The following is a 27609-nucleotide window of genomic DNA, read 5'->3' as shown; positions in this document are numbered from 1 at the left end:
GTTCCAATTTCTAGATCATTTATAAATAAGTTAAATAGCGCCAGACCCAGCACACCAGACCCTGTGGCACACCACTATTTACCCTCCTCCACTAAGAAAAATGGGCAGTCAGCCCTACCTTCTGTTTTCTGTCCGATAACCAGTTCTTAATCCACAATTGAACATTGTCTCCTATCCCATGACTCTTTAATTTTCTCAGGAGCCTCTCATGAGGAACTTTGTCATTATGGAAGAGTGAGGGAGTATGGTAGGTTTAATTGTTGAGAATGTGAGAGGTTACAAAAACTATCTTTTTATCTTGTATATGTTTGGTACTGTTAATGGGAGGAGGAATAAATATCTAAAAATGTATGTTCAATGAGAGCTATATATTATTCTTGATGTTACTGACAAGCATTGTTTTTGTGTATTGTTCAGTTGTTCATATTTTGTGTTGCCAGTTTTCAATAAAAAGATTGAAAGTAACAAGGAAATATTTTCTTTTTTTTGTAATTCTTTATTCATTTTTATAACTTACATCAAGTGCATCAAAAGGTATCAAACATTTTAACTTAAATATATCACTTGAAATTCTACAATTCTTCATATTAAATAGAATTATCCCTTTCCCTCCCATCCTTTCAACATCTCATAACACTTATACCATATAATAAAATCCCCTCTCCCCCACCATTCTTACATTTGTACAAATCAGGGAAAATAATAATTATTCATTGCAATAATTTGTTAATGGCCCACACACATCTTGAAATTTATTAAAATTTCCTTTCTGAAGAGCTAATGTTCTTTCCATTTTATAAATATCGGGTCTGGGATTAGTCACAGATCTCCATATATACATAATTACACAGAACGTTAGAGGTCAAAAAGAGATGACAAATCTAATTTGGTTGCATACATCTAGGGTTACCAGATTATTGGTTTGCAAAGCTGAGCCACCTGCCTCAAAGAGGTGGCCAGGCAATTATTCTCACAGAAAAATTGGCGCTGAAAATGTGGAGGACCATAATCAAAAGAAATGTCTAAGGGCTCCTTTTACTAAGCTGTGTTAGGGCTTTAAAGTGCAGAATAGCGTGCGCTACATTGCCGCGTGCACTAGACCTTAACGCCAGCATTGAGCTGGAATTAATTCTAGCCGCGTAGCGCATGGTAATTTCCTGCATGCGCTAAAAACGCTAACGCACCTTAGTAAAAGGAGCCTTAAGTCCGATTTGGACGTAGGGCGCTAGTCACCCAAAGTTGGCACCGGTAAAATGTCCATTCTTGAAAAGTACATTTAAACTATTCCATTTTTCAAAAATCGTCTATCTGTACGACCAGGCATTTAATCATCCATACCACCACTACGTCTAACTTTATACCACATTCTTGACCAAAATTTTGTCCAAATCCCAAACACCCAGAACAAGACCTTTTGGACATGGGAGGGACCAGTATTGTGATGGACTGGCCACCCAGACATGGCAAAAGAGCAGTGGGGCACCTTACAAGGCACTGCTGTGAACATCACAAAAGGGTGCCACATAAACATCTCACCAGAACTCCCTTATAGGTTATGGTGAGCCCCCCCAAAACCCACTATACCCACCTGTCTAAAACCCAAATAGCACTTATGGCTGCAGGTGGCACCTATATGGCAATACAGTAGGGTTTTGGTGGGCTCACATTTTTCACCATGAATGTAGTGGTTAGAGTGGCTTATGGGCCTGGGTCCTCCTCTCTATGGTTCACTAGCCCACCCCCAGACTATTTAAGCCACCTCTGCAGCTCTACTAGGCTTTTCTATACCAGGTGCTGATGTTCTGGAGGCAGGTATGTACGTTTTTATTCTGAACTTTGAGGGGGTGCAACGGGGTCAGTAAACACAGGGTGAGTGTATGTGTCTTTAGTCTCTGCAGTGGTTATCTAGTCACTTTCGATACTTTTTTGGACACGTATACCTGTCTAACTCACAACGTATAAGTTTTGCCTAGGAGTCTTGTCAAACATTTGATTATCCCTGCAGGACGAATAAGTCTAAGTCAATCCACATCCCGCTCTAACCACTCCTCTAAAAATGCCCCTTTCAGTTCTGGGCAAACAGCAGGCTTCAGAGGCCTAAAATGTTCCTAGATATGTCCAAAAAGCTGTTTCCATTATTGGCGCTTGGACGACCTGTCTTTTTTAGATCGTCCAAGTGCAGACTTCGGCAGGTTTTTCGATGTATTTAAGTTTTGATTATAAGCCTCATACTGTACAATTACCTCATGAAGTACATCATGTGAGAACCTGTTCAGAAATTGTTGACTAAATAGTGTTTCAAAAAAATTTTTTTTTAAACTTGATTGTATTTGTCTCTCAAGCAGGAATAGGTAGAACCCTTGTCGCTCCCCTTCCCATCAGATTAGGATATATTCGTTGTTGCAGATTGCCTCCTAAATATTTTAGAGCTGCCGAGTTACCCAGATTCTGGAGGAAGACTTTGTAGCCAATCTCGGTTTTTAATTTATATCTACTGGTAGTTGTAGACCCTGATTATACCCACTAAAATCTTGCTACAAGTTCCATAATTGCAACAGGACGGATATGTAAAAAATCCAGAACTGGCTAAAAAAAAAAAAAAGGATCTGGATAACTTGGCAGTTCTGCAAAATAGATCAGGCCAATTTGCAAAAAGATAAACGTATTTTACTCATCCAAGTCTGGGGAGGGGGCGAAAGTCAAACATGTGCTCGCCTAAACCTGGGATGCAATCGGATTGAAATTTTTAGGGGAAAAATACAACAAAAACATGACTTAATTTAGGGTCCCATTTACAAAGCCGTGGTATCGATTGTCCCGGGGCAAAAACAGCGAAGCCCACAGGCATTTGTAAAGGGAGTCCCACATATTTGGTTACAATTTCCGAAGAAATTCACACGTTTTGATGTGTATAAACTACACTAAAGCGAAAATTATATTCTCGCGGCCCCTAAATTATCTGCATTCTGCCTCCTGCCAGAGTCTGCTGGACTGGGGTAACTACGTGGCATGAACCGGGACCCGGGTAAGGTCAGAGGTTAGCTCAGTCCACTCCACTTCCAAGTCTCTCGCGCAGGCGCGCGGCGGGGAACTACGTCACAGCGCTCCCACGACGTTGTCTTTTCTCCGCTTCCCAGATAGGGCGGAAGTGATGCGCAGACCCGTCGCATGCGCATGCGCATGCGCGCCGGGCAGAGCGGGAACCGGAGAGTGGTTCCCGCGGGAAGTGGGGTGTTTTGTCTCGCGCCCGCTCTAATCCGAGTCTCAGGCACGTGAGTGTAGTATTATCCCATTTCATGTCTTTCCCGCACCTGCCACGCCGCAGCTCCAGTCTTGCCCTCAGCTGTTCAACCAGAGCTTTTTCACTGTTAATACTTCCCATCTCCCCAATCCCATCACATAATCCCGCAACTCATGCATGCTATCTTCCCCACCCTACCCCCAACATTTCCCGTATATCACGCGCCATTCTTGCAGGTTCACCTAAACTGTGCCACAACAAATTACTGGATATCTTTAAGCAGCATTTGCAGCCACCGTGCTGAATATAGTCTTTTTTTTTTTTTTTTTTAATTAATCTTTATTCATTTTTAAAGCTCACAATAAGTGTAACATATAATACAATCATTTATACTTTAACATCACTTAATATAAGCATCAAATTGTAACTCGCATTAAATATCCCTCCTCCCTTATACCCAACAGTTATTCATAAGCAAAATAAATCATAAAATATTCCCACCCACCCTGGACGTATGAACAAAAGGGAAAAAATTAATATTTATTCTATGCAGTAATTTCAGTCTTTATAGTATCTTGTTAATGGCTCCCAAATAACCTGAAATTTTTTTAAATTTCCCTGCTGCATGACAATTATCCTTTCCATTTTGAATATGTGACACAAAGAGTTCCACCAAAAGCTATAATTCGTCTTCTTGGCTCTTAGGGGACTGGGTCTAAAGATCTGTTAAAGGACTTATTAAAGTGCAGTAAAAATGTGCAGTTATCGTGTCTTAACGCTGGACTTTACTGTTCAATAGATGCAAATTTGAATGCAGCACCTAGGGGGAGAGGGGTAGGGATAAAACCAGCATTTTTCTATTTAGGTTTAGGTCCTGGATTAATGTTCCCATGTCACACCATACCATGTTTATCATATTATGTTTGACCATGCTTTGTTATGTACGTAAACTTGTAACCCGTACTGAGGACGGGATATAAAACCAAATAAATAAATTAGTGTGCAGTACCTACTGAAAGTTAACAGGAATACAGCGCCTTCTGTTTGGGAGGTGATAGATGGTCCCACAGCTAACCACACAACAGGCAGGTAACATTTGGTAAATGCAGAAGGCTACCTGGATAAAGCTTCAACACCTATTCCCCATTCATATCCTGCACCCTAGCACAAAAGCACTTAGAATGTGGTTCCCACAGTACAGTTTTTCAAACTGAGTAAAACTAAAGAGAGAGATTGTACCTGGATATTACACCAGTTGTAGAATGTATAGCTTTGTAGAGCTGTAAACCAATTGTAAAGGATCGCAAGGGACCAATTGATTTGATGTCCAATTACAGGCTCAGGTAGTTTCAATACCACTTTTTGTTAAATTGATAGAGGGGGGTTGTATATTCCGATTGTTGGATTATTTGGGTCAGTTTAACCTTTTGCATTCTTCACAGTCTGGTTTCAGACCAATGTATAGTACCGAGACCATTTTGGCTTCACTTTTGGATCACTTACGTGGTCTTTTTAGCAAGGGTCAGAATGTTCTGCTTCTACAATTTGTAGTGCATTCGACCCGGTAGATCATAACATACTGCTTGGCTGTCTTGATTCTATAGGAGTCTCTGGGCAACTCTATCAGTGGTTTCAAGATTTTTTATTTTTTTTTTGCATTCCAGGTTTTATCAGGTACTGTGTAGAAAATGGTATTTAAAAAAAATAAATAAATAAATATGAGCCCACCAATAAAAACCTAACCCTATTGTACTGCCATATAGATGGCACCTGCAGCCATAAGGGCTATTAGGTTTGAAGACAAGTGGATATAGTGGGTTTTGGGGGGGGGGGACTGGCGAGATGTTTATGTAGCACCCTCTTTGTGAAGTTCACAGCAGTGCCCTGTAAGGTGTCCCGGGTGGCCAGTCCATCACAATGCTGGCCCCTCCCACATCCAAATGGTTTTGTTCTGGGCATTTGGAACTTAGACAGATTTTTGGTTGAACATGTGGCGGTCTGAACGATCAATGGCCTGGACTTCCAGATAGCTGATTTTGGGGAAAAAAAAATAAATTCTAGATGTATTTTTAGGAGTGGACATTTTTCCACTGCCGACTTTGGGCGTCTAACACCATATATCCGAATCGGACCTAGATATTTCTTTTGATTGTGCCCCTCTCTGTCTCCATGACTGTCACTACATCCAAGTCAACATCTTCATTTCAGCCTCTATTTCTCATACAGTGGGCACAATTATACACAGCTTTCCAAATGTTGCCCATTTTCTATACAGTGTTCCCCTGCGAATTTGTAGTTTGCAAATCATGAACTTGCTCATTCGCGGTCTGCTCCGACCGCCTCTTCCTGTAGTAAAGTTGGGCTACACCAATCAGGAGTGTGTGTTAAAGCAGCTCCTGATTGGTGTAGCCCGACTTTACTACAGGAAGAGGTGGTCGGAGCAGACCGCGAGTGATTTTCTTCACCCACCGGTGCTCCAGCTGCCTTCTCCTGCCTCCCCTGCCTTTTGACAGGCGAAAAACCGCATTTGCGTTTTTTTTTTTTTTTTAATTCACGGGAGTTCCTGGAATGGAACCCCCCGTGTTCAGGGGAGTATTGTACAAGCATTTGCTTTCCTTGCCTGAGACCTTTGTCCACCCGCTTTTGACTATCTTAGTTTAAAGTTGTCCTTCAGCCCTTCCTCTACAGCAGAAGTTCTGAACCCAGTTTTAGGATATGCACAATAAATAGGCACGAGAGAGGTTTGCCTGTGCTGCCTCCTCAGTACGTAGATCTAGCTCAGGCGTATTCTTTGTGGAGATCCTGAAAACCTGAGTGGATAGGTGTGCGCTGAAGTTTGCTCTATAGATATCGCATGTTGCTGTCCCTGCCACAGTCTCTTGTTCTCTCCCAGTGGCATAGTAAGGGGGTGGGCGGTCCGCCCCGGGCACCATGTTGGTGGGGGCACCAGCACCCTCTCCTCTCTGCCCCCGCCGTCTCTTTCCACTCCTCCCCTCACCATGCGCGTGCCCTCCTTCCCTTTCCCCATACCTCTAGTTCTTTGCCTTGAGCAACAATGTCAACTTGTTCTTCACGACCGCATCAGCTCTCCCGCTGATGTCACTTCCAGGTGCCGCGCATAGGAAGTGACATCAGAAGGAGAGCGGTTGGGGTCGCAAGGAGCATGTTGAAGTTGTTAACTCGCGATGGTTGCCAGTTGTATTTAGGATTCAATACAAAGCAATTATGTTATGTCACCAATTTTTATATGGTATGATCCCTGAATTTGAAGGCTAATCCCTGAAAATGAAGGCTAATCCTAAATATGTGGAAACGAATGCCATGACGTTCACATATGCAGGAGTTAAGTTGTGGAATAGCCTTGTTTGTCAAATTTGAAAATGTAGAGACAGGAACTCATTTAGGAAAACGTTAAAAAGACAACTATTTGTAGATGCATTTCTTTGAGCAATTGACCTTATGTAAAGATTGAATCTGTCTGTTTTTGTTCCTATTTTGTTCTGATTATATATTTTTTTAATTCTTTATTAATTTTCAAGCTTTGACAGTGTATTGCAATTAATATAACTTTAACAGATTGCATAAAATACACCATATTACACATATTATTAAAGAAAACATTCATTTCCCCCTCCCAATTATTAATATATTACATCATATTATTTATTACAATATTATATTTAAATATTTTTAAACTCTTCCAAATACTTTCCCCCTCCCCCCCACCCTGGATGTGTAAGGAAGTCTAAGAAATAAAATATCCCTATTATTGTATGTTAACAAATGCAGTCAATGGGCTCCATACTTTATTAAATGTATTGCTAAGACCCAAGCATTCCGCATTCATTCTTTCATATTTATATGTATTACACACACATGCCCACAAGAATGTGTAGTTAAGTCTGTCATAACATTTCCAGTTCCTTGTGATCATTTGGATGGCTATTCCTGTCATGATCAATAAAAGATGGCTTTTGTATTTATCCAAAACAGGTTTTACCTGTAACAACATACCACAAATTATGGTTTCATAAGATAAAGGAATAGATGATTCAAGAATAATATTTATCTGTTCCTAAATTGACCTCCAGAAATTAAGTATCAGTGGACAAAAATATAACATATGATCAAGAGTCTCAGTATTAATATGACAATGCCAGCATCTTTTAGACTTAGAATTATCTATTTTTTGTTATCTAACTGGGGTCCAAAAAATCCTATGTAATAAAAATAACCATGTTTGTCTCATAGATGCTGACGCTGTACATTTCAACCTCCAAATCCAAATTCGTGGCCATCGAGATACAGAAATGTACTGTTTTATCTCGATGCTCCAAATGTCTTGTTCTGATTTTTTTTTATAACATAAATAAATAAATAATAAACTAGAGGTATGGGGAGGGGAAGGGAAGAGGGGGGCGCGCGTGGCGACAGGAGGAGTAGGAAGAGGCGGAGGGGGCACGCACGCAGCAGGGGGAATCAGGGGAGGAGTGGGGGGAGGAGACACGGGCAGGGGAGGGGCACCTCCCCCCTCGCTACGCCACTGCTCTCTCCCCTTTTACATCTCTGATTTCTCTCTTCTCACAGCTCTTAATCTTGCTTCCCCCAAGAAGCACCATGAGGATTGTCAGCTGGAATATTAATGGCATCAGAGCAACCAAAACTGGGCTGAAAGGGACCCTGGAGTCTCTGCAGGCAGATATTATCTGTCTCCAGGAGACCAAAGTGACCAGTAAGTTTCAACCAAAAGTGACAGAAAACTGTGTCTGAAGACAGAAACTCTAATTTATATCAATTAGCTTTACAGTTTGAGTTACCATAGAGAAAATGGATGGGGAAGCTCAGGATGCTTTTTTTGTGTCTCTTGCACTGGATTAAAGGGCCTTAACTCTTATTCGTATGCATTTAATTTTCTTCACACACCCCGCCCTCTAAAACTACTGTATATTGGCACCTTCATTTGAGATAATCTGACTGCTTTTCCTTTTCCAATTAGGAGATCTGCTGGATGAACCAAATGCCATTGTAGACGGCTACAACTCTTATTTCAGCTTCAGCCGTGGGAGGAGCGGGTACTCTGGTAATTAACCCAAGGGAGGGGGGGCATCTTCAAAGAGAGGGAACACATGTGCTAATCCTTCTGTCCCAGTGTAGTTAATCGCCATAGAAAACGGAATAGAAATCGGGACTTAAATCCTGTCTCTACTGCTATTACAAGCAGTTATAGGTGAACCTGTCGCTGATTCTGTGTGGTACCTCAGAGGAGTTATTTTATCCCTCTCTGCATTCATATGTAGTGTTTTTTATAAATTCGCTCAGGATCTTCTGCTGCTCCCTTAGACTTGCAGCTCGGGCAAGGATAAGGTGCCTTGAGCTTTCATTTGTAATTATGAGGAAATTTTTCCCTTTTCATTTATACAGGTACCCTTCTATTCCAACATTCTTTTTAGCAAGGGTCTTTGGCAAGGGACATGCATCAGAATTACATGGCCACTAGGTGTCGCTGTTAAGCAGTGATCGAGATTTCCCACTCCTGGAGGTCTATAGACACTGACTCCCCCATCATACCCAGCGCCAGAAAATTTTGGATCTTCCCCTTGTGCTACAGCTCTAATTTCCAGTTCTATCACTGAATTTTCCAGTTCATTTAAAGCCCTTATTTATTTGATACAGTCCCATATATCACCTTCTGTATCTGATCATTTTCTGTTTGTTTTAAATGTTCCCAAAGGGGTGGCGACTTTCTGCAGAGATAGTGTGATGCCACTGGCTGCTGAGGAGGGTCTCTCGGGACTGCTGACCAGCAACAACGGAGCCATTGGTCACTATGGAAACACAGATGAGTTTTCAGACGAGGAACTGCAGGCTCTTGACAGTGAAGGCAGGGCTGTCCTCACCCAACACAAGATCCTGTAAGGTTCAGGAAGTTCAGTTGCTCTTGGAGAGTGGAAGCAGGTGATGCTTTACAAGGGTGCTGTAATTGCAGGCACCTCTGGGATGGAGGACAAGAAGTAAATTATAATTTACAGTATTCCTTTCACCATCTGGACACTGGTCTTTAGGTTTATGGCTTTGTCTTGCAGCCTCTATGGTAGACTGCTGTTAGGATCTCAGTCAGTTCATGAGCCAAGCCTGCAGCAACATGGGGTAGAGTTGAACAGGATTACACATGATGTCCTGTTCCTTATAGAGAGTCTTTCTCACTGAAGTCACAATCCTGCTCTTGTGACCAAATTTTACCTATGAGAACTGCAGCAGGAAATGCAAGAAAAAATGCTGTTCGGTCCAGTAAAGATATCAGAGACTAATGGGGAAAATAATGCAGCAGGACTGGGTCAAGATGAGACAAAATTATCAGTATTTCTGCTGGGAAGGGATTGGGAGGATTGATAAAGGAAAATGAGCATCAGAGCTCATGGAAGACTAGCCAGTGAATTTTATTTTTGTTTACATGTCTTCCCTCCTGTAGTCTCTCAGAGGGGAGAGAGGAAACCCTAACTCTCATAAATGTGTACTGCCCGAGGGCAGACCCAGAGAAGCCAGAACGGAAGAGCTTCAAGCTGCACTTTTATCGCCTCCTGCAGGCCAGGGCAGAGGCCATTTTAAATGCTGGTGGGTATGTGATATTCTCTTGTAATCTGGGTGTGGGATTACCAGAGTGAAACATTTGTGCATATGGAGGGGGTTGAGGTCTGGCATGCACGTGTGTGGTTTAAAGGAGCATGAGTGTTTAGGTGTCCTGATATTTGTAGTACAGTGGTTCTCAGACTGTGGTCAGGACTCCAAATGGGGTTCACATAATTTGTGGATGGAGTTACAAAAAATAGAACTCTCCTTCCTCTTTTCTTCTGCTGTATCTGAGCCTAGTACTGACAGTCAGCATGGAACCTGTGAGTCAGTGAATATTAATAATAATAATAATAACTTTATTCTTGTATACCGCAATACCATGGAAGTTCAATGCGGTTAACAATAGAAGAGACTGTACATATACAGCGATGATACATATTACCAGGCCCTCCGCCTCCTATTAGACTGGGAACCTATAAACAGCGAGTCTATGAGTCTCAGGCCGTGCCTCCTCCTGCTGTTGGCCTGAGCTAGAGAATGATACGGGGAAAAAAATTTGTGCCCCACCCCATCCCTGCGAACTCTGTCTGATGCCATCCACACAAGTCTTAAATAGTTATGATTTTTTATTAAAATCATTTTATTAAAGTATAAAAAGAAACAATATTCTGTACAACTGTCATTTTATAAATCACAAATACAGAAAAAGGATCAACAAAACGTCTCCCCTCACAATATCCCCTCCACTATCAGGAAAACTGAATGCTATATAAAAAATTTATCCGAACAGAACACCTTGGTCACACAACACAAATGCCAAATACATAATAGCTGACCAAAAATGATAAACATAAATTAAACCAAAATCCGAAGAAGCCACACCTTCCATGAAGTACACCACCAAAGAAATAGAAAGATCTATTTCCTCCTATACTGTGCAAAGTATAAAGATCACACATGCCAGGATGATGTTAGGCCAAGGAGTGCAATTAGAGCAACTGCCCCCTAGCTAGAGAAAGCCCTAAACCTGCTGGAAACTGAAGAAGGTACGGGCTAGTAGAGGGCTTTGGGGTCCCCTCCCAAATTTTTGCCCTGGGCCCTACCCATGTCTAACACCAGCACTGGCAGGATAAACATTTTAGTTCTCATATATTCTAATCACAAAATAGAAAATAAAATTAGTTTCTACCTTTTGTTGTCTGGTCATTTTATTTTTCAAGTCATGTTGATCCCAAGCTCTGGTTTCTGTTTCCCTCTGTCATCTCTTAACTCACTTACCCTGGTTGATCCCAAGCTCTGGTTTCTGTTTCCCTCTGTCATCTCTTAACTCACTTACCCTGGTCTCCTGCTCATTTGACATTTCTTCTTCTCTGGTGCTCACCATCCATCTTCCATCTTTGTGTACTTATTGTTCCCTTCTCTGTGTCCCCTATATTTCCCTGTCCAGCATCTCCCCTGTGTCCATCTCCATGTATTTATTACTACTACTCTATGTCCTGTATTATTCATCTCCCTTCTGTGTTCTGTATCTAGCACTTTCCTTCTGTGTCCATATACTCCCCACCCATGTCTGTCATTGCCCCTCTCTATCCATGTACCATTCCCATGCAGCATCTCCCTTTCTGTCCCCGCCCCTATTTTCCTCTCTATGACCATTATTTCCCCATTATTACCTCCCTGTGTCTCTTTCTCTGCTGTGTTCAGTATTTTATTCCCTTCCTTCATCCACCTAGTATGGAATCTCTTTTTCCCTTCAGCCCCTCCCCAACAGGTCCAGCACCTATCAACCTTCCCTCCGTCAGTCTCCCTTCTACAGGTGCAGCACTTTTCCCCCTTCCCTCCAGCTTCCCCTCCTGCAGCTCTTGCCCTTCCCTTCAGTTACAGCCCTCCCCTCCATAGGTCAAACACCTCCCTTCTTTACATTCAGCCCCAGCACCCCCTCCTGTGCTCTTTTTTCTTTCACCAGCCCTTCCTCCTTTACCCTTTCCTCCTGCCCCAGATCTGCTTTGCCTTGCATTACCTTCCTTGGGGCTGAAGGCTTCAGCTGCCGCTGCTGGCACACACCTTGAAGAATGAGCCAATCTCTGCACACATCTGATCGATGGTGCTCGCGGCCTTCCCTCTGCCAATCTCTTTATGATGCAACTTCCTGTCTTTGCAAAAAGAGGAAGTTGTGTCATAAGGGGCCCAGCAAAGGGAAGGCCAAGCAAATGTTGCACACTTGTAACAGGTGTTCTCCGTGGACAGCCCTGTTACAACAGCCACACATGTGGGTGAAGTCACAGCTGACGTTGCCTAGAGGCCTTTGTCAAAGACCTCAGAATGAACTTAAAGTTCTGAGCTCATGCACTAGTTCCCTACACACCTGTAGTCAATAGTAACAACACTCAATATACCTTCAGTTATATATCATGGCTTATAATAAAAATAAATTCAGAAAGGGTAGGGTTGGGAGGGCTTGTGTGGCTGTTGTATCCTGCTGTCCACGGAGAACACCTATTACAGGTGTGCAACATTTGCTTTCTCCATGGACAAGCAGGATAACAACTTCCATACATGTGGAAATTCCCAAGCTGAGGGTTATATTAAACCCAGATACTATGGAGGAGGAGGTAAACTGAATTCATTAAGAATACTTCAAAGTATATAGATAATGCAAAGTACAGTGGTACCTCGGTTTACGAGTGTTTTGCAAGACAAGCAAAACATTTGCAAAATCGGTGCCTTGGAAACCGAGCATGGCTCGATTTACGAGCGCCCCCCCCCCCCCCGCATTCCGGCACCCTCCCCCCCACGATCCGGCACCCCCCCCGCCACGATCCGGCACTCCCCCTACGCAATTGGGCACCCCCCGCCACGATCCGACACCCCCCCCCCCGGACACGATTGGGCACCCCCCGCCACGATCCGACACCCCCCCGCGACATGATTGGGCACCTCCTCGCTGCTTCTTACCCTCATCTGGGCACCCCGAAGATTGGCCTCCTCGTCTGCTGGGCCTTGAGCATCTGCGCATGCTCAAGGCCTGCGAGTTCACTTTTACACAATTTTCCTTTAAAAGGTTTGAAATTTCTTGTTTCAGTACGAGAAGTTGATGGCGAAGCATCTGAAATATTTGACGTTTGCGAAACCTTGGGATTGATGTCAAACGAAGGCGATAACCTTTCTGTATTATCGATAATACCCATTGATCTGTTGTTATTTTTGCCCATTGAGAATAGAAAAGGGTTAAGCGACCTACTGCAACTTTTTGGATCAAATTTAGGTTATTATCAAAAATTAGTTGCAGGCTTCTGTTGGGAAGTTGTAGTCTGTTTTGACGTTTTCCTCTCTCTTGGTCTTTTGTCTGTTATTTTGTTGATATGGCTGTCTGTTATATCTGTACCTGTTGTATGTACTATAATTATAGCGTGGGTTATATTTTCTAAAAGGTCTTTTAGTATTGTAAGATTTTCTTTGAGGAAATAATTGCTGCTCTATATTTCCCTGAGCTAAAGTCTGCAGACTGGTATTATTTTCCTTTAATTTTGAAAATATGGCTTCGACATTTTCCCCAAAAAGTTCAATCACTTACACACGGAGCATTGGCCAACTTATCATGGGTATCTTCCCTGATACCTGATGAGCGGAGCCAAGCCATATGTCTTCCTGTGATGGCTATAGATGCTGCTCTTGAAGCGGTATTGTATGTATCTGAAGAAGCACGAAGCATGTACTTAATGCATTCTTGAACATCTGAGAGTATAGTTGATTGTTCCAGTTGTTCAAGTAACTCAAATAAATATTGAGTAATTTGGAATTGGTGATTCGCTATGCGGCATACTAACATTGCATTCTGAAAGATTTTCTTAGAGACAAGATCTAATAATTTGTGATCTTTGCCAGGTAGAGCATTATTTACTCCTCGGGTAACTTTAGCACGCTTAAGTGCTGATTCCACGATCACGGAATGTTTCAAGTTTAATAGTGTTTTTGATTAATCGCTTAATCATATTTCAAAGCGATGAACATAATAAAATTACAGTATTAAGGGAGTAATACAATACTTAACATAAAATGAATTATCCCAGGACAAGCAGGCAGCATATTCTTGACTGATGGGTAACAGCACCGACGGAGCCCCGGTACGGACAATTTTAGAGTGATTGCACTCTAAAAACTTCGAAAGTTCTAGCAGGCCGCACCGCGCACGCGCGAGTGCCTTCCCGCCCGACGGAGGCGCGCGGTCCCCAGTTTCTTAGTTTCCGCAGAGCTAAGAAGACGCGTTCTTTTCAATGGCCGTTGAAAAGATCTTTTTTCGCCTTCCTACTCGTGAAAATTTTGTAAGGAAGAGTCTCTTCCTTCTTTTCTTTTTTGTTTCTAACTTTTTCTTTAGTAAAAAAAAAAAAAAACCTTTATTTTTTTCTCTTGGGTTCGCCCCGGCGGGGCCTGCTGCCATCATCGAAGCCTCGGCTTTCAATTTGGCAGAGGCCGTCTTTACTTTCATGCCCCCTCAACCAGGGTTCAAGAAGTGCCAGCGGTGTGCACGGCCCATTTCTCTGACCGAACCGCACAACTGGTGCTTACAGTGCCTGGGTCCGGATCATAGGGCTTCTACCTGCACCCGTTGTGCAACTTTGAAGAAAAGAACGTTGAAAAATAGACAAATTCAACAGAAATTACTTTTCGGTGCCGACATGGCTGATTCTGCGGCATCGACACCGGCGTCGGCTCCTTCGCAATCGGCACCCACTTCTTCGACGCCACGCAACACCGCGCCGGCGTCGCACCAGTCAGGTAAGCCAGCTAAGAAGCCTTCCCCGCTGGAGCGCCCTCCGGTCACTGTGGCAGCGAGTCCAGTCCTGCCGACCACGAGGCGCCCGCGTAAACGCTCCGCCCCCATAGAGGTGAGTGCCTCGTCCTCGGGCTCCTCATCCTCTGGGCGTCGAGTGGCACCACAGGTACCACAGAAAAAGAAAGTAGTACCGGTGCCTTCGCTGGACGAGTGAATTGCAGCCGTCCTCCAAGTGCAACTTAAAGAGCAGTTGCAGCAGCTCCTTCCTGCTCTATTGGCACCGAACCTTCCAGTCCCAGTCCGGTCTGAGCCACCGGTATCGATGGTGGGGCAGCCTCTATTGTCCGCTTCCACTTTATCGGTACCGGTCCATTCAGCTTCCTCAGCTTCCATGCCGGTTCTGGCACCGGAACCGAGAGCACATTAGGCTGTCCAAACCTCGGCACCTTTACAGCCTTTAACCTCTCCCGGTACCACTTCTTTGAGGTCAGGAAAGTCGGTACGTAAATCCCGACACTTTGAACCCTCGACACTGGATTCTCGGGATCGAAGTTTTCAAATCAGAGATCCTGATCTGTGGGGCGACTCTGAAGAGCCTCTTCTCTCTGAGGGTGAATGTTCATCTGGTGAAGAGGATCCTTCTGTTCAAGATCCATCCTCTAAACCGGACACTGCCTCCTTCACATCTTTCCTGAAGGAGATGTGTGAGTCTCTTTTTATTCCCTTGGAGGCTGAGTCCAAGAAATCCAAAGCATTTCTTGATGCACTGGACATCGACCAGCCCCCAAGGGAATTTCTGAAATTACCCCTCCATGATATTCTGAGGGAGACTTTTTATAAAAATCTTGAGACTCCCTTAACTATTCCAGGAGCTCCTCGTAAACTGGACTCCTTATACAAAGTCATCCCCATCCCTGGATTTGATAAACCTCAGCTTCCACACGAGTCTCTATTGGTGGAATCTACTCTAAAAAAGTCTGCGGGAGCTAGTGTGTACGCCTCAGTCCCTCCTGGCAGAGAAGGGAAGGCCATGGACAAATTTGGTAAGAGGTTATACCAAAATGCTATGTTGGCTAACCGGTCCGGTAATTATGCTTTTCATTTCTCTTTTTATTTGAAGCACCTCATACAAAATCTGGCTTCTTTTGAGAAATACCTCCCTGACCGCAAGAGATCCGCTTTTCGCCAATGTTCTTCCTCTCTTCTCCAGCTTCGAAAGTTCATGGTACGTTCTATATATGACACATTTGAACTTACCTCCAGAGCCACGGCCATGTCTGTTGCCATGCGTCGTTTAGCCTGGCTCAGGGTGTCGGAGCTTAATGTCAACCATCAAGATCGCCTGGCTAATGCTCCATGCCTAGGGGATGAGCTTTTTGGTGACTCCATGGACTCCACCACACAAAAGTTGTCCGCACATGAGACTCTTTGGGACACTCTTCTTAAAACCAAGAAGAAGACTCCACCTGTCCGGCCTTTTCGACAGCAATCGGCCTATCAACGCCGCTATGTGGCTAGACCCTTACCACAGGTTCCTCAGCAGCCTAGGCGTCAGCGTCAGCAACAACGGCAACCCCCTCGGACGCAACAACAGCAGCAGGTGAAACCTCCTCCACAGCAGAAGTCCACGCAACCCTTTTGACTTCATTCTCCAGGGCATAGCCAGTGTTCTACCATCCGCCCACCTGCCTCAACCCATAGGAGGACGCCTTACTCTGTACATCAGCCGTTGGGAGATCATCACCTCGGACCAGTGGGTCCTCAACATCATCCACCACGGCTATTCTCTCAACTTTCAGACTCTTCCTGCTCAAAGTCTACCAAGAGAGTCTGCTTTGAATACTCCTCAGTCCTCCCTTCTTATTCAAGAAGTTCAATCCCTTCTTCTTCTGAACGCCATAGAGGAAGTTCCTCTAGATCAGAAGGGGCAGGGATTCTACTCCCGTTACTTTCTGGTCCCCAAAAATACAGGAGATCTCAGACCCATTTTAGATCTTCGCGATCTCAACAAATGTTTGGTCAAAGAAAAATTCAGAATGCTTTCTCTGACCACTCTTTACCCTCTTCTCAATCACGGCGACTGGCTATGCTCCCTCGATCTCAAAGAGGCATACACTCACATACCGGTCAATCTAGCCTCCAGACAGTACCTCCGCTTCATGATCAATCACTGTCATTACCAGTACAAGATGTTACCCTTCAGTCTTGCCTCCTCTCCCAGAATGTTCACCAAATGTCTAATTGTGGTGGCTGCTTTTCTACGCTCTCATCATCTTCAGGTCTTCCCTTATCTGGACGACTGGTTAATCAAAGCCACTTCCTCTCAGGCAGTGCTCCTTGCCACCAACCAGACCATCCTTTTTCTACAACTTCTGGGGTTCGAGATCAATCTACCCAAATCACATCTCATCCCTACTCAGAGACTTCAATTCATAGGAGCGGTCCTGGACACAGTCCTCATGAGAGCATTCCTGCCGTCCAACCGTCTTCAGACTCTTCAATATCTATGTCAGCAGGTGCTTTCACAGCGCTCCATCTCTGCCAAGCAAATGATGATACTCTTGGGTCATATGGCCTCGACAGTTCATGTCACCCCCTTCGCACGTTTTCACCTGCGCACTCCTCAATGGACCCTAGCTACCCAGTGGTCCCAAGCGATGGATCCTTGCTCACGACACATATTTGTGACATCATCTCTTCGTCAATCTCTACAATGGTGGTTGATATCTTCCAATCTCTCCAGAGGTCTTCTGTTCCATCTACCTCCTCATCAACTAGTCATCACCACAGACGCCTCCCCTTATGCTTGGGGGGCTCACTTAAACGAGTTTCAAACTCAGGGCCTTTGGACGGCTCAGGAAAAGAAACATCACATCAATTTTCTGGAACTCCGGGCGATGTTTTATGCCCTCAAGGCTTTCCAACATCTTCTCTTTCCTCAAGTTCTACTACTTTGCACAGACAATCAAGTTGCAATGTACTACATCAACAAACAGGGTGGGACGGGCTCTCGCCTCTTGTGTCAGGAAGCCCAAAAGATTTGGTCTTGGGCGATAGATCACCAATTATTCCTGAAAGCTGTCTACATTCAGGGAGAGCAGAATTCCTTAGCAGACAATCTCAGCAGAATTCTCCAACCCCACGAATGGACTCTCGATCCTTTGACTCTCCAGTCCATTTTCGCTCAATGGGGCACTCCTCAGATAGACCTCTTTGCAGCTCCTCACAATCATCAGCTGCCCCACTTCTGCTCCAGACTCTACTCTCCTCACCGTCTGGCAGCGGATGCATTTCTCCTGGATTGGTCCAATCAGTTCCTGGTTGCTTTCCCTCCTCTGCCTCTCATGTTACGAACCTTGTTCAAGCTCAAGAGGGAACAAGCCACCATGATTCTCATCGCTCCACAGTGGCCCAGGCAACATTGGTTCTCCCTTCTACTTCAACTCAATTCCAGGGAGCCCATTCTTCTTCCGCTGTTTCCTTCTCTGCTTACTCAGCTTCAGCAGACCCTTCTGCATCCCAACCTCCAGTCTCTGCACCTGACAGCTTGGTATCTCTCGGGCTGACCTCAGCTTATTCTCTTCTGTCTCAGCCCGTTCGTTCTATTCTGGATGCTTCCAGGAAACCAGCCACTCTTCAATGCTACCAACAGAAGTGGACCCGGTTTTCTTCCTGGTGTCTTCTTCATCATCATGATCCCACTTCGCTTGCAGTGGAGACCTTGTTAGATTATCTTCTTTCTTTGTCTGACTCTGGTCTCAAGTCTACTTCCATCAGAGTCCACCTCAGTGCTATTGCTGCTTTTCATGAGCCAGTTCATGGGAAACTTCTCTCAGCTCATCCCTTGGTTTCCAGATTCATGCGGGGCCTTTTCAATGTGAAGCCACCTCTTAAGCCCCCTCCTGTAGTCTGGGATCTCAATGTGGTTCTTTCCGCCTTAATGAAGCCTCCGTTTGAACCTTTGGCTACAACTCCTTTCAAGTTTCTCACTTGGAAAGTGGTCTTCCTTATTGCCCTCACCTCTGCCAGGAGGGTCAGTGAGTTGCATGCACTAGTTGCTGATCCACCTTTTACAGTCTTTCATCATGACAAGGTGGTTTTGCGTACACATCCAAAGTTTCTCCCTAAGGTTGTCTCTGAATTTCATCTCAACCAATCAATTGTCCTGCCTGTATTCTTCCCGAAACCTCATTCTCATCCTGGAGAACAGGCTTTACATATTTTGGACTGTAAGAGAGCTTTAGCTTACTATTTAGAGCATACTAAGCCCCACAGATCAACTCCCCAGCTCTTTCTGTCCTTTGATCCGAATAAATTGGGACATCCTGTTTCTAAACGTACGTTGTCTAATTGGCTTGCAGCGTGCATTTCTTTTTGTTATGCTCAGTCCGGACTGACACTGGAAGGTTCTGTCACGGCCCATAGGGTTTGAGCTATGGCAGCATCTGTAGCTTTCCTCCGTTCCACTCCTATTGAGGAAATCTGCAAGGCTGCTACTTGGTCCTCAGTTCATACTTTTACATCTCATTATTGTCTGGATGCGTTCTCCAGACGGGATGGACACTTCAGCCAGTCTGTTTTGCAACATTTATTTTCCTAATGGCCAACCTTCCCTCCGTCCCTCTATTTGTTAGCTTGGAGGTCACCCATCAGTCAAGAATATGCTGCCTGCTTGTCCTGGGATAAAGCACAGTTACTTACCGTAACAGGTGTTATCCAGGGACAGCAGGCAGATATTCTTGTGTCCCACCCACCTCCCCGGGTTGGCTTCTTAGCTGGCTTATCTTAACTGGGGATCGCGCGCCTCTGTCGGGCAGGAAGGCACTCGCGTGTGCGCGGTGCGGCCTACTAGAACTTTCTAAGTTCTTAGAGTGCAATCACTCTAAAATTGTCCGTACCGGGGCTCCGTCGGTGCCGTCACCCATCAGTCAAGAATATCTGCTTGCTGTCCCTGGATAACACCTGTTACGGTAAGTAACTGTGCTGTCCAGGAAGGACTATTAACAAACTTAAATATAAGGAAAACAAGTAAATATAAGGAAAAGGGGAGTGAACTACAAAATGTTTAAAAGAGCAGAACAATCAAGGAAAAAACATAAGGCAAGGGATCTAAATATTCCATAATCATAATCGACAGACAGAGTAAATCAAAAAGAAAAAATTAATTATCAAAAACATCTTTAAAAAGAAAGGTTTTTAAATTACTCTTAAATTTAACAAAGATTGCACTCTTCTCTCAAATAGATAGGAAGAGAGTTCCAGACTTGAGAGGCCGTAACAGAAAAAATAAATTGGTGGGACAACTGGAGTTTATTGTGTCCCAATGCAGATTGTACTTTATATTTGGTTTCTATTCCTTTTCCTGTGGCTTGTGAGGTGAGGGGTTCACGCCAGATAGTTGTCTGATTTTCTAGAAGATGCTTATGAATTGGTAAAGCAATAAGTACCTTGGGTACCTCTAAATACTTTAAAGCTTTAAAGTATTTATTTCTAGGATCCGGTCTATCTGAAACAGATAAGGATAATTGTTTTGCCACCTTTTGTAAAAATGTAGGATATGAAGTATCTTCCGGTGGATCTTGGTTCTCGTGTATAGGTGAAGAAGGATCAGATAATGTATTTGGAGTGACTATTTGGTCAGAGGAAGTTTGAGGAGGAGTATTTGAAGATGAAGTTGAGATTGGTTGCGGAGATACTATTTGAGGAGGAAGCAAGGGGAAAATTGGTTTCCTGAATTACTTCAGGTTTAGTAGCTAGTTTAGTAGCAGTAATTTGCGAATTTAAGTCAACAGATTGCATGCTATAATGTGTTTCTAAAAATTGCCTCCGTAATTCAGTAAAAACTGGGTGAGGCTGAGGTGGTGACAAAATTTTTGTTAAGATGTTAGAATTAGGCTGTATAGGAGTAGATACTAAAGGGTCTGACTGTATATTCTCATGACCTGATAGATATGGTGGAGATAGTGTAAAGTGCTGAGGAGATATATAGATAAGTGGTTCCTTTTACGGGTACACTTTCTTTTAGATGGTGAAGAGTCTTGCAGAAAGATACTCTTTCTGCTTGAAGCAGAATCAGAGTGCACAGTAGCAAAGCTGTGGCTGTCTGCATTAGAAAAATTGTGAGATCTACTTCGATGAAGTCTTTGTCTGTAAGGCTCCTCCCCTGATGATGCCGGTGATCTTCTGGTGATTGATGCCTCTGTTCATAGAAACATAGAAACATAGAAAGATGACGGCAGAAAAGGGCTATAGCCCATCAAGTCTGCCCACTCTACTGACCCACCCCGATAAGTCTAGATGCTAGTGATTCGTGCTATGTAGGGATCCCACGTACATGTCCCATTTACTTTTAAAGTCAAGCACGCCGGTGGCCTCGACCACCTGCACCTGCGTCCTCTGATGAACAGGAATCCCGATGACGTCGATGTTCTCTTGATGAGTGACATCTATAATGAGCCTGTGGTGAATAGGGGCGGTAACGGTGTCCATGACGCCAATGGCCCTCCTTCTGATGATGTCGAGACTCCTGCTTCGATTGACGTCGATGGCTCCCTGCAGGACGTCCTGACTCCTCCTTTGAATGATGTCGGGAGTGCTGCTCCGAATGACGCTGATGTTGGCATTTGCAGGCGTCTGTTTCAGGTTGGTGTCTGTGTTTGGAGTCCTCAGATAATGACCCCCTGGGTTGTGAAACCGAGCGCGGTCGGCGATGAGAATCATTTTTAATCTCACCTTTATTCGTATACTGCCGACAAAGCGCTGGAGGTGACTGTTGATGAACGGATGTTGTATGAATAGGCTGAGATCGATTTTGTGCAGGGAGAGGCTTAGAAGTACTCGGCAGAGTAGAAGCAGGGTCTTGGAGGAGAAGTTTCCACTTGTTCTCTCTTGCGTGCTCTCTTAGTTAAAGCAGCACATTGCAGACAGGAGTCTGAATCGTGCTGCGACCCAAGGCATTTTAAGCATAGCTGATGTGCGTCTTTAATGGACATTCTTGCTGAACAAGTTGTACAAGATTTAAATCCAGGCTTCTTATCCATTGTTTTAGGTTGATGCTAACTAGAATAAATAACTTACTAGCTAAATAAAATAAATTAAAAATAAAAATGTGACAAGGGCACGTTTGGCTAACTGATCACTGCGGCGGTTAGAAAATAACTGAAGGTATACTGAGTGTTCTGTTACTATTGACTACAGGTGGGTAGGGAACTAGTGCATGAGCTCAGAACTTTAAGTTCATTCTGAGCTCTTTGACAAGGGCCTCTAGGCAATGTCAGCTGTGACATCACCCACATGTGTGGCTGTTGTTATCCTGCTTGTCCATGGAAAACAGTACTGTCGAGCAAGCATGTGTAGAGATCGGCTTGCTCTTCAAGGTTGTATGTCAGCAGCAGGGAGGGAGGGATGCTAGCTGGAGCCGCCTGACCCGCTGGACACGTGAGAGAGGGAGGGATGGCTGGAGCCGCAAGTGGGAATGTAATCGTGGGTGGGGCTCCTCATGGGATCAAAGCTTTTTATCACTCCTGTAGAACAGTAAAAAGCTTTGTTCCTGCACTCGCGGTAAACAGTCCAAATTTTACCTGTCCTGTGGTTTTACTGTGGTTTGCTGTGGGAATAGGTCACCATGTCATTCTCTATTGGGAACCCATAATTAATACTGGAGCTGATACATAGAACCCTTTGCTGATTGCTGCTGCTGTCGTGTTTTACATAAAAGGGTAAAGGGGTGTAGATTTGATATACAGTATTGCCTTTCTGTGGTACAATCAGAGTGGTTTACATTTGTTATATAGTTTTTTTGTACCTGGGGTAATGGAAGGTTAAGTGACTCACCCAGGGTCAAAGGGTCATGGACTTGATTTACTGCCTTTCTGTGGGTTTATATATACTATACGCAGGTAGTTTTTTTCTGTCCCTAGTGGGCTCATAATAAGTTCTGAACCTGGGATAATAGAGGGTTAAGTGACTTGCCCAGGGTCACAAGGAGTTGAGGTGAGAATTGAACCCAGTTCCCCAGGTTCTTGGCTCACTGAACTAACCATTAGGCTAGAACCATGATGGCAAATAAAGGCCAAATGGCCCATCTAGTCTGCCCATCTGTAGCATCCACTATCTCCTCCTCTCCCCAAGAGATCCCATGAGCCAGTCCCATGCTTTCTTAAATTCAGACGCAGTCTTTGTCTGCACCACCTCTACTGGGAAACTTTTCAACGCATCTACCACCCTTTCTGTAAAAAGTATTTTCTTCGATTACTCTTGAGCCTATAATTCATCCTATGCCCTCTCATTCTGGATTTCCCTTTCAAATGAATGAGACTCTCCTCATGCACGTTTATGCCACGTAGGTATTTAAATCGGCCTCAAAAAACCCCAAAAATATATAAGATTTACCAATACTAAGATAAATCAAAATAGAAAAATTGGTAACCAAAATTATTTCTCCTAACCCAATACTGGAGTAATGGATGCACCACCAGCTTAGGCCCTGAAAAGCTGACTACCACCTTTTTTGATTTTGAGTCCTTCTTTTCAGGGCCTAAGCTGTTGGTGCATCCATTACTCCAGTATTGGGTTAGGAGAAATAATTTTGGTTACCAATTTTTCTATTTTGACGTAGGTATTTAAACATCTCTCTCATATCTCCTCTCCCTGCCTTTCCTCCAAATTATACATATTTGTCTGCACCATACGCCTTATGACGAAGACCACTGACCATTTTAGTAGCCTTCCTATGGACTGATTCCATCCTGTTTATATCTTTTTGAAGGTGTGGTCTCCAGAATTGTACACAATAGTCTAAATGAAGTCTCACCAAAGTCTAATACAGGGCATCAGTACCTCAGGAGTATTTAAACCTCATTAGTCCTACTGGCCATACCTTTCCCTTTACATCCTTCTAGCATCCCACTTTCTCCATCACTTTTTCAACCTGTTTGGCCACCTTAATATCATCACATACTACTCCTAATGTGGAGAAGGAAGGGGTCTGCTATTTTTGTTTTCTTCATCTGGGTTCAAATGTTAAAATAGGGTTCATATTGGATAACAGTTTGGGAATACTGATTTAGGTTGTTAAAGGTATTTATGGGGAGGGTCTGGTATGTGTGTGGAGGATTGCTTGTATATTTGTATTTTCGGTTGAGGGGTTAGGCTCTGGGGAGAGTGGAGGGTCACTTGTATGTTTATGGTAGGGAGGGGTCTGGATTGAATGTGTAGCTGTACATTTTGTTTGTGTTTTATGTGGGACATTTGGCACGTCTTTGGGGACATCTGCATATGTAGGTGAGTTTGTCTCCTATGCATATGTGGGTGTGGTTGGAGGGGGTCAGTGTTTCCTGCAGAATGGTGTGGTGCATGGCATTCATTTTGTAACATCTGGTCTTGTTTCTTTCCAGACATGTAATTATCCTAGGTGACATAAATACATCTCACAGACCCATTGACCACTGTGACCCCGACAGTCTGGTAGGTTGCATGCTGTTACACCTCTTCCCTGGGAATAAGACTACAGATTTCCTCTTGCCACTAACAAAAAGCAGGCACACTGACTGGGCTGGCCGATCCAAAAACAAGCGACTGCTCAGTGGTAAGGAGGGATGCAGTGGACCAACAGCTTGCTGCTTCTCTGCCTTGTGTGAGACTGGCATGCCTGCAACAGTTTCTGACACTTCAAAGTTATTTTATTATTTGTTTTATGTACGGTTCCATCACAAAATCTCAAACTGGTTTACAGCAATGACAAAGCAATGAATACATGTTTGAGGGTCCCTGTGTCCTCATAGGAGTGACCTAGGTTTTTGTCTCTCCTTTCTCCAGGAAATCTTTGATGAGAACCCAAGCCGGAAGTGGCTGAGTCAGTTCCTGGGGGATCCAGGAGGAACCTGTGCCAGCTCTGCACCACCAGAGGAAAGAGATGGTCCAGAGTCATCAAGGGCAGCAAGAGGACGCTTTCTTGACAGCTTCCGTTACTTTCATCCAGCACAGCCTAACGCCTTTACATGCTGGTCTTCCGCCACCGGTGCCCGGCACACCAACTATGGCACACGGATAGACTATATCCTTGGGGATGCAGCATTAGTAAGGGAACTCTTCCAGGATTCTGATCTGATGCCAGAAGTGGAGGGTTCAGACCACTGTCCTGTCAGGGCTCACTTGAGGTGCAAGGTGCTGCCAGCCCCCAGATGCCCACCATTTTGTACCCGATACCTGCCAGAGTTTGCTGGGAGGCAGCAGAAACTGCTACAGTTCCTGGTGAAGGTGGATAAGGGAAGGAACTGTACTGACAAAGAGGCTGCTAAAGTGTTCCTAGAAAGCAAAGAAAAGAGGGCAAACCAGGTATCCTTAGGGAGTAAGCAGGGACTTCTCTCTGGCCAGAAGCGCAATGAGGCAGCAACTCTTCAGAAATGTGCTAAGCGGTCTAAGCTGGGGCCTAGCAGTGGACAGGGAAGCCTCCTCCGCTTCCTCAAACCTGTAGAGGCCAGAGCAACGAATCCCCACCCCCTGACAAAGACAACGTTGGAGGAGCCAGCGCCTCGTTTGGAAACCCCACCAGTAGAGTTTTGGAAATCGGTGCTAAGGGGTCCCTCCCCACCACCTCTCTGCAAGGGCCATGGGGAGACCTGTGTGCTGCGAACAGTCAAAAAGGCAGGCCCCAACAACGGCAAACAGTTTTACACGTGTGCACGCCCTGAGGGACATGTCTCCAACCCCCAGGCACGCTGCAACTTTTTCCAGTGGGTCACAAGGAAGGCAGGACACCCTTCCTAATCCCAGCAGAGCCCTCCACCAGTCATTGGTCATTTATAGCTGGGAGGGAGGCTGGGCCTGGGTTGCAGTTTTGTCTTTTGTGCCCTCCTCCCTTCCTGGACCTTTCATAGATCTCATGCATATTCATTGGGGAAATCCTGAAAACCCGACTGGATTGCGGCCCTCAAGGAGGGACTTTGAGACCCCTGCTTCTAGAGCAAGAAGAGGGGAAGCACTTGATGCTCTGAAATTATTTTATTTTGAAGTAAGAAGGCTGTATAAATACTCCCACCTGGTTAGTATGGTTTCACTAAGATCACTGCCCTTCTCACAAGTCAAGGGATGTGCAGTCGACAGTACCTCATATGAACCCTTTATGGGTATGTCACAGCTCCTCCTTTGCTGTGTATCTGTGACATACCTGCACTTTTCATTTGCAATCGGGCAAAGGGCCTTGCTTCAAATGAGCCTAGCATGGTCTCAGCTTTGTGCTGCAGGGGAAGAGGGCTGACTTTTTTCCCTACCCTCATGGTTATGTGCCTGCTCCTGCAACTCTCTCCCCCTTTCTTTTTTTTAATATTTAAATTTTTATTAAAGTTTTAGAAAAGTGCAAAACAGCATAAAAGGGATAACAGTACACCAGGAAATACCATATACTACGTGAATAAACCAGCAACAAATCTGAAAAACTCAATATACAGCGCTTAAAACACCACCCTGTACCAAGATACCCACTCAAAAATAGCAAACAATAATCCACCCCCACATCCCATGTCCAATAGATAGCCCCCAGTGGTTTCTTCAGGGGACCACCCAAGCAACTCCAAAACTCCTCCCCCCAACCTCCCTTTACTGGTAAACTTAAGTTAGCGACAAAAAAACTATTCAAATTAAGGATTAACATTGGTTCTCATTTCCAGATCTTAAAGCTAATTACACTGATGGTAAAGTAGCACTGGTGTATGATATTGAAGATTTTTCAAGTGATGTTGTATTATAATTGTTTGATATTTTCTGTACACTTGTTGTAAGTTATAAAATGAATAAAGAATTATTTTTTTTTTTTAAAAAGAGTAAAGTAGCACTGTCTACTTCAAAAAGATAGTTTTCCAGCTACAAGAGAATAAGGCTGATGGATTCTTGCTGGATTGCACTACTCCTAGACAAGAGCATTGTTCAATGGAGGAAATTCTACTAAGGAGAAATCACTGGTCTTTTGTTTTATTTTCATATGGAGAACAGATTAAGCATTCCAGCCCCAATACAGATTATAAATATGTACTGAGCCCTATGTCCACCACCTACCTCTCCTTCCTCCAGATAGACTAAAAGACGGGTGGAGTTGGGTGTCTTTGCACAGACTTTAAGTTCCCTTCCCACTATACATAGGAGGGCTATGTCTAAAGCCTTCTCGTGCTCTTATGTTAGGAGAGAGAGGACATATGGAAAACTAGTAATACATACCAGATAGGTTTATCCATAAATACAGACTAATGTATTTGTGACAGTTAAGATTTCACTCATACTGAATGAACATTGTATATTTTTTTTAAACAATTACTGGATGTGTTATGGCTGTTTATACTGTTTATTTTGGTCCACCAATAAAGAGATTTAAACTAAGTTCCCCTCCCACATGAGAAGCAGCATTATAAGGAACAAGTTTGCATTGCATGATAAGTTAGGGAAAGAGAAGCTTGGTGTAGAATCAGTAGTGAAATTGGTCGGCTAGGGAAGGATTCAGGCATAGACTGTGATGTACTGTGGCTCCATATTGCCAAAGTATGAACGTTCCCACTCGCTCATGAGATCAAAGTGCAGTGGCCGATGGCAGAAGTTGCATTCGGCTGCTGAGGGTTGCTTCAGGGGCAAACCCACCTCCTTCCAGGTCTCCACCAGGCTCTCTGCAAAAGACACAAACCCCAAAGAATGAGAGACTTCCACAGCCACCGTCTATCCTGGCATGGGAGAAGCAACAGGTGTGGTTTCTGCTTAATTATACTCTGCAGGGCAGAGCATCTAACTGGTGGCCAAATAGCTGGAATGCATCTTATGACCTTGTTCTTTTATTTCTCTAGTGAATATTTGGTGTCCTTTTTAACAACCTTTGGTGGCAATCATGAGTATGGGGCTGCTGTGCAGCTCTGTGGCACTCAGGCAGGGCACAGTTCCTTGTGGCTATGGTATTTCAGAATCTGGGAAGTTTCAAGTTTAATTAAATTTTGATCAAATTGCAATGTCAAAAAAAATTCAAAGCGATGTACAATATAATATGGGG

At 44.1% G+C, this 27609-nt stretch overlaps 2 protein-coding genes across 8 annotated transcripts in view; one reads left to right on the top strand and one right to left on the bottom strand.

Moving 5' to 3' along the window:
* Positions 1–1783: 1783 nt before the first annotated feature.
* On the top strand, positions 1784–27236 carry APEX2 (apurinic/apyrimidinic endodeoxyribonuclease 2). 4 transcript variants are annotated; one of them, XM_033921265.1, is made up of 7 exons: positions 1784–1812; positions 7829–7973; positions 8238–8321; positions 8973–9153; positions 9711–9857; positions 23981–24050; positions 24402–27236. In XM_033921265.1, the coding sequence occupies exons 1-7, from the start codon at positions 1798–1800 to the stop codon at positions 25350–25352; spliced, it is 1593 nt and encodes a 530-aa protein (XP_033777156.1). In that variant the 5' UTR covers positions 1784–1797; the 3' UTR covers positions 25353–27236. The 4 variants fall into 4 exon arrangements, with proteins under 4 accessions (XP_033777156.1, XP_033777165.1, XP_033777174.1 ...); XM_033921274.1 differs by lacking the exon at positions 1784–1812 and adding an exon at positions 3143–3272; XM_033921283.1 differs by lacking the exon at positions 1784–1812 and adding an exon at positions 3145–3268.
* LOC117348769 (5-aminolevulinate synthase, erythroid-specific, mitochondrial-like) overlaps positions 26852–27609 on the bottom strand; it is a 29211-nt gene continuing 28453 nt past the window's right edge. For all 4 annotated transcript variants that reach the window (XM_033921242.1, XM_033921253.1, XM_033921223.1 and 1 more), the window contains one exon: positions 26852–27235. In XM_033921242.1, the coding sequence (XP_033777133.1) occupies positions 27072–27235 (164 nt within the window). In that variant the 3' untranslated portion in view covers positions 26852–27071. The remainder of the gene's footprint in view (positions 27236–27609) is intronic.

This window comes from Geotrypetes seraphini, chromosome 1 (genome assembly GCF_902459505.1).
Source record: "Geotrypetes seraphini chromosome 1, aGeoSer1.1, whole genome shotgun sequence".
In the NCBI taxonomy this organism is placed as follows: Eukaryota; Metazoa; Chordata; class Amphibia; order Gymnophiona; family Dermophiidae; genus Geotrypetes; species Geotrypetes seraphini.
Note: the sequence above shows the minus strand (reverse complement) of the source record. Positions and strands in the feature narration are given on the sequence as shown.

Bases quoted from the DNA above. Each gene is read 5' to 3' on its own strand.
- APEX2 (XM_033921265.1), top strand. The intron at 9,154-9,710 runs GTAAGGTTCAGG...TCCCTCCTGTAG, and splicing joins CTCACCCAACACAAGATCCT to TCTCTCAGAGGGGAGAGAGG. The intron at 9,858-23,980 runs GTATGTGATATT...GTTTCTTTCCAG, and splicing joins GCCATTTTAAATGCTGGTGG to ACATGTAATTATCCTAGGTG.